The 7,497-nt window shown below is 36.2% G+C and overlaps 1 protein-coding gene across 1 annotated transcript; it reads right to left on the reverse strand.

Moving 5' to 3' along the window:
- Positions 1-228: 228 nt before the first annotated feature.
- On the reverse strand, positions 229-594 carry LOC127094368 (uncharacterized). The gene has a single exon (XM_051033208.1). It carries the CDS (start codon positions 592-594, stop codon positions 229-231), a length of 366 nt encoding a protein of 121 aa, XP_050889165.1.
- Between the last annotated feature and the right edge of the window lie 6,903 nt (positions 595-7,497).

Consider the following 7,497-nt stretch of genomic DNA (forward strand, 5'->3'; position numbering starts at 1 on the left):
TTTCATGCATATCTCACATGACTTATTAGGCTTCACAATCTTAGGAATACCATGTACCAGCTTCTTAGAACTCATATTCCCTAAGGTTCTAAAGTTTAGATTCCCCAACCTCTTATGCCATAACTCACTATCACCTTTAATACCTTCTACACTAAGGCATTTAGTTTCTGTTGTTTCCACATTCACCTTAAATATTCTGTTGATTCCCTGTTCAGACTGCATAATTAGCTACTGATCAGAATCATACAACTTCAAGAGATTTTCCTTCATGGTAATTGAAAAACCTTTCTCAATTAACTGACCTACACTAATCAGTTTTCTTTTTTTTTCAAGAACATACCAAACATCCTTAATCATAATAGTTTTTCCATTCTTCACTATGAACTTGACATTTCCCATTACTCCAACATTCAAATATTTATCATCAACACATATGATCTTTATCCTCTTTCTATAGTCAAAATTAATCAGCCATTGCTTGTTACCAGTTAGGAGAATTGGGAAGCCGATGTCCATATACCACAAGTCTACGAAATATCCACCATCAGATTCATAAGCCATCAATAACATAAGTTCATCATCATAATCTCCCATGGCTGTGTTTGCTTCTTTTGATTTCCTTTCCTTGCTTGACCAACAGTCAATAGTAAAGTGACTAAACTTCTTATAACATTAACAATGACCATTCTTCCTGTCAAACTTATCTTTTCCCTTATGATGTTTCTTATCATTAGAGTTGGATATTATGACTTCTGATAACCACCACCATGTTCAATTTCTACAACAATGTAGTCAAATTGAGGAGTATGTGATCTCAATACCTTTTCAATGATTACTTGTTCGGAAAGAATATCTTCACAAGATTTCATTTCATTTGTGATCACAATCACTATGGAGATGTAATCTTCCACCTTCTCATTGTTCTTCATGTTGATATTCTCATACTACTTACGAAGATCCTGAAGCTTCACCTTCTTCATTGATGCATCACCATTGTAGCACCGTACCAGTGGGTCCCACGCAGCCTTCGCCATCGTTGAATCAACGATCTTCTCAAACACATTCACATGCACACACCGATGGATGTAGAGCATAGATTTATGATCTTTCTTCCTCAAATCTCTATACGTGTTCCTTGTTCCTCAATTGCATCCGCTACATAATTATCATTGACGAGATCAAGAACATCTTGAGCGCCTAAGGACATACGCATCTGGATTATCCACCGATTCCAGTTCTTTCCATCAAATAATGGAATCTTCACATTCCAGCTACCATTTACACCATTCATCATTGCTATTATGAAAGAAATGATTCAGATCTCACCAAACTCTCGTCTTTCTCAATCCCTCAAAATCAAGAAATGTGATTCTGTTACGATTCCAATCGTAAATTCAAGCAAATTCAAGAAACAAAATCAATCACACACGCCTCACATTCACTCGTGTTTCCCTTGGTGTTTCTCGTGGCGTTTCTGCGCTCCTCTCACTCTCTTTGAACCAAACATAATTCTCAAACCCAGATTCTAGTGACATTCATAGGTGGGACGACGATGCTTATGAGCCCAGGTGGCGGAGCAGCCGCCGGAGTTCAAAGTGAACTCCCCCCTTAGGGTGTCCAACACGCTGAGTTCAAAAATGAACTACAAATCCCCAAAATATCAACCTAAACCCTCCAAATAAATTATTAGAACCCAAAACCTAGATTTAAACACTTAATACAAAGGCAACAATCAAACACACTCAGCCAAAATTAACGAAAGGGCGACGAGTTACGCATAATAATAACAATAAAAAAGTATTGATCAAAGGGTTGTAAAAGTTAAAGGAAGTGAAAAAGAAACTTGTCTGGATATTACCAGAGTGAAGACTATCGCAGGTAAATTCTCTCTACTCTCTTCTCTTTGTCCTTTATTCTTTCTACTCCCTCTCTTTACTTTGCATGTGTTTAATTATGAGTTGATGTGTTAAGTAATGTGAGGCATAACTCAGTGGATTAAAGCTTTTGAGATGAAGCTCTAAACACTTAGAGATTAGGAGCTTTAGTAAAAATATGTTTAGGAATTTTTTATTTTGATGCTTCTCTGAGAACTTTTAGCAATTAGGGTTTTTGCCTGTTATCTCAGTAGGATTTTTTAGTAGGTTTCTTTGTGTGTTTATTTGTGAAAACTGAGTGGATTTTATATCAATGAGAGGAGTGCAATTAGGTATGTGTGTGGGAGCATTGAGGAAGATATTTTCCTCTGCTTAAGTGTGTGAAATGGGGATTTAGACAAGATAAAAGGAAATGAGTTGTTAGGGAGGTGAAAAAGATCCCACAAAATGTGGGATTTTGAGACTGAGTGGATTGGATTTGCGACCAACGTGCCTTTGCTGTGACTGAGTTTTTGAAATGTTTTGCATCTTGGGTTAATTTGTTACTGTTGCAGTAACTTTGTCATTATCTCAAAAACACATTACCCTTTTTAGTTCTTTTACTTCAGTAACAAATTTAAATGGATTTGATGAAAATTGAATGGTATTTGTCTTGTATTTTTTTCCTGAAAGTAAAAGTTATGTGGTTAGAATTGGGGAAAAAACTTGAATTGCTTGCTAATGTACTTTTAAATCTTGTCTACAGTAACTTGCTTGGTGTTGATTTTGAAACACGATTTTGCACTATTGTTGATTTATTAGAATATGATGTCAATTCCTTTGTTTGTTTTTGCTTGCTACATGGTTGGTGTCATTGTATGCGGCAAACCATTTTGCTTTTCCTTGTATTCCACATTTATGTAACTTGGACAATAAAATGACATGACTTATTTTATTGACCCATTGTCTCTTTCTGCACCGTGTTTTATTGTGGATGGACATAACATGGCTTGAAGATGTGAATTGGTGGATATGGTTTGAAAGAGATGGATTGCTTGATGATGAAGGAACAAAAGAGAAATTGGAACTAAAGATAGGCTTGAAGATGATTAGAAGTAAGTCTTAGGTGGATGTTTTGGTCATTATAGAGATTTAAGTTCAAACTTGTAACCATGTGGTTTAGGTTAAAAGTAATCAAACTCAAAATGTACAAAAGTTCAATGTAATGCAAAGTGTTGATTTTTGTAACTTTTTGTGAACTTTTAGATGTAATTTAAAATTGGAACATATTTGAAATGAAAAATTCATAAGTAGGTTTTGGTTCCAAGAATGTGTAGAAACTTCAAGTGTACAAAAATGAAACATAATTGAAATAACTGTCTATCATTTTTGATGCAATATGTGATTTGAAGACCATTTAAAGAAATGAAAGAACAACACTTTTGAGCTCAAACTCTAAGCTTTAAATTTATTTAAATATGAATGGAATTGATTTGAAAAACCAAAGGTGGATGTATGCATGAATTTGTTTTATCACTACCATGTATGCACGAAAAAGAAAACACATATCACTAATTTGAATGGTGATAAGTGTGCATGCATGAAACTCAAAGGTTTTTTTTATGTAAACTTCAAATTTTCCACTCTTGCAAATGTTGGTGTAAGCCCTAGAGGCCAATACTTTTGGTACTTGTATCAAATCATTTATTAATAATAAAAGGCTTTTTCTTTATTATGTTTGTTTAATAAAGTCCCTAGAATAGCTAGTCCGTTTAATGTATCAAGTATGACTCAATCATGAGATCACATTAAACATAAGGACACTATTCTTAAAGTATCTGTAGTCAAGCTTTATTGTGAAATGGGATAACATTAAAGCATGAAGACTATTCTGGATATAGACTGATGGTCACATCTCATGGATCATGGATAAGGAGTTATCATGTCTTAAACATATGTATGAATATTAAGAGTAATATTTATACCGGATTGACCCGCTATGAGAATACTATATAGAAAGTTATACAAAGTGTCATAAGTTATTCTCATGGTGATAATGGTGTATACCACTCTTCGACCTGAAACCACTATGGACCCTAGATGTAGAGTCGAGTGTCTTATTGCTGATCAAACATTGTCCGTAACTGGATGACCACAAAGACAGTTGATGGGTACTCCACGACGCATGCTAAGGGACATGAGTGACCTAGATGGAATTTGCCCATCCTGCGTAACAAGATAAATGTCTATGGGCCCAATATTGAACTGGACAAGGATGACACGGTTTATGCCTTGTGTTCAATATAGACATAAGGGCAAAAGGGTAATTATACACATAATTATTATCACAGAAGGATTTGTCAGATCACATGACATTTTCGTGTCTTGGATAGCAGTGATGTGTTGCTAGATACCGCTCATTGTTTATTATGTTAAATACGTGATTTAATATAATTACCAATGCCGCGAAAACCTACAGGGTCACACACAAAGGACGGATTGATGAGAGATAGAGTAATTAAGGAATACCGTAATGTACGGTGCCCTCAAGTGAATTATAGCACATCGTAAGGTACGGTGTACTTAAGTAGAATACGAAATATGGTAAGGTACCACGAGCTTAAGTGATTTTAGCATATTATAAGATATGGGCCATATACACTTGAGTGGGCCTTTTAGCTTGCAGCCCACACAAGTGGTTCTATAAATAGAACCACTTGGGTAGAAGCATTGTCACTCTTGCAATTTCGTTTCTCTCTCTCTCACTCAAAGCCTTCATTCGTAGCAACTAGCATTGAGATTGAAGGAATACGTTCGTGTGGACTGAGTAGAGGCGTTGTCATCGTTCAACGTTCGTGATCGCCACAAAAAGTAACGATTCTATCACTGATCATGCCCATTCGTAAGGATCATTAAAGGAGAAAAAATTTAAATTCCGTTGCGTTTTGGATCTCAATTCTCCTTCAGTGGTATCAGAGCCACTTACGAAACCATGAATTTGATAACTGTTTTTTTCTGTAATAATACAATTAAAGACAGAATGAATCAAAGAATAAACGAGTAATTAAATCGAGATCGATCAAGTTATATATATGATATAAGTAATCCTGATGCAAAATACGGTATATATGATATATTGTTCTTGTGTCATTCATTCAAACACTTAATGGTTGTTTTCCTTTGAGCGATCAATGGTCGTTTGCTTCTTGATCCGACATTAGTATGGTGAAGCAATGACGTATTGATCAATCATACTGAATCAACAATCGAGATGTGTTTGACGGTCTGAAATTGGTGCATTAGGGTTAGTGATGGCACAAGGGTTGTGTTGTCAAAGAGTTATGCGATTGGGGTTGTGACTGCACAAGAGTTGTGCTTTCTCACAGATTTTCAAACAGTGTTAACCGGTTAACGTATTTGGTTAACCGGTTAACGCAAGACGGAATACTGCTTTCTAATAGATTTTCAAACAGTGTTAACCGGTTAACGTATTTGGTTAACCGGTTAACGCAAGACGGAATACTGCTTTCTAACAGATTTTCAAACAGTGTTAACCGGTTAACGTATTTGGTTAACCGGTTAACGCAAGACGGAATACAATTTTCTAACAGTTTTTCAACAGTGTTAACCGGTTAATGCATTTGGTTAACCGGTTAACGCAAGGCAAAATACACCCGTTCGGCTAACTTTGCGTAGTGTGATCGGTCGTCGAAATTTAATTTGGTTTTAATTAATTAAAAGAATTAAAAAAATAATAATAATAATAATAATGTGCTTATTATTATTGTCTTGTGGTGATCGGTTATGGCCTTAGTTTTCCTTTATTTTGTTTTGGGTTTTAAAATACGACCTTCGTGTCGTGCTTCTCTTTTAATCTCTCAATGTAACTTCTTTTCTCATCTCACTCCCTCGTATGTAAAACGAGTTTCTTTATGTAATGTAATGTTATGAAGAAAGCAAAGAAGTCAGTGCCAAAGGAGGACAACCTTGAAGATCTTGCTTGGAGAAGCTTAGATCGTTATTAGGTTAGCTTAGGTTGTCTCATTGGCTTGGGAGAAAAATTGCACTAGGGGCCATAACTGTTTCATTATGTATGTTGATGCATGTGTATGTATGTTGATGATGCATGTGAGAGACGATTTATATGATAAATAAGCCGGTGAGATCAGAATAATTACAATTCCCTCAAACTAAAATATTAAGTTTATGCTTTCCAAGTTTTAGCACTCATCAAGACTAGTATCGGATAATGTAGGTTTTGCCTACGCGAGGTGCATGTTCTATATCAGTAAGGTGCGATGGGATAATTGCAATATCCAACTGCTAAAACAATGGGTCAAACTTAACTAAACAAATTATAATAATATTATATATGTTTGCTTTCCAAGTTTTAGCACTCATCAAGACTAGTATCGGATAATGTAGGTTTCGCCTACGCGAGGTGCATGTTCTATATTAGTAAGGTGCGATGGGATAATTGTAATATCCAACTGCTAAGACAATGGGTCAAACTTAATTATAATAATATTATATATGTTTAGAAGCAAGAGTTGGGAATGATCCATATGATGGATTGGAATAAGGAGTTATTCACCCAACTAAAATTTTCGAGAGTTGTATGAGATACAATTGGAAGGAGTTCCTACCTAAATAACCTAGTTCTGTGTAATCCGCCTACGCAGACTTAGAACGAAGTGAAATATGGATCTCGACCCACTAGAAAATCTTCCAACGGGATTTTCCGAATCAAATGATGAGGGTCATTTGTTTTGAGTAAAATAGTGGGAGCATGTTTAATTAAAGGCCTAATTAAATATGTCAATGATACTTATATTTTCATTAATCTCAACAAACAACCAACATTTTGCGATCAATCCTTGACAAAGATAAATTGTCTGGGACAAATTTTCTGGATTGGCACCGAAACCTGAGGATTGTCCTCAAACATAATAGAAAGTTGTATGTCTTGGAGACACCTGTTCCTGAAGAGGAACCTCCTAGTTCTGCACCTAAGGCAGAAAGAGATGCTTATAAGAAGCATGTTGATGATGCCAATGAAACTGCTTGTCTCATGCTGGATACCATGAACTCAGAGTTGCAAAAGCAACATGAGAACATGACAGCGTTCGATATGATCAAACACCGGAAGATGCTCTATTAAGAGCAAGCAAGACATGAAAGTTTTAAAGTTTCCAAATCCCTTTTTCAAGGCAAGTTACCTGAGGGAGCCCTTGTAAGTCCCCATGTGCTCAAGATGATTGGGTACGTGGAAAACCTTGAAAGGTTGGGTTCTCCCCTCGGAAACGAACTTGCGACTGATGTGATCTTGCAATCGTTGCCAGATGGTTTCAGTCAATTTGTCTTAAATTTCAGTATGAATGATATGGACAAATCTCTTCCTGAACTGCTAGCCATGTTAAGAACTGCTGAGCAGAATTTGAAGACAAAAGGGAAGTCCATTTTGATGATCGGAAATGGAAAGAAACAGAACAAAAGGCCCACCAAGCAGGGTGATAAAGGGAAAGGCAAGGAAGTTGCCAAACCCAGACCCACTGTTGCTGCTTTGAAGCCTAGTGGAGGCATAACAAAGGCAGGCACCTACTTCCATTGCGGTAAGACCGGACACTGGAAGAGAAACTGCCCA

Source organism: Lathyrus oleraceus, chromosome 6, assembly GCF_024323335.1.
Source record: "Lathyrus oleraceus cultivar Zhongwan6 chromosome 6, CAAS_Psat_ZW6_1.0, whole genome shotgun sequence".
Lineage (NCBI taxonomy): Eukaryota > Viridiplantae > Streptophyta > Magnoliopsida > Fabales > Fabaceae > Lathyrus > Lathyrus oleraceus.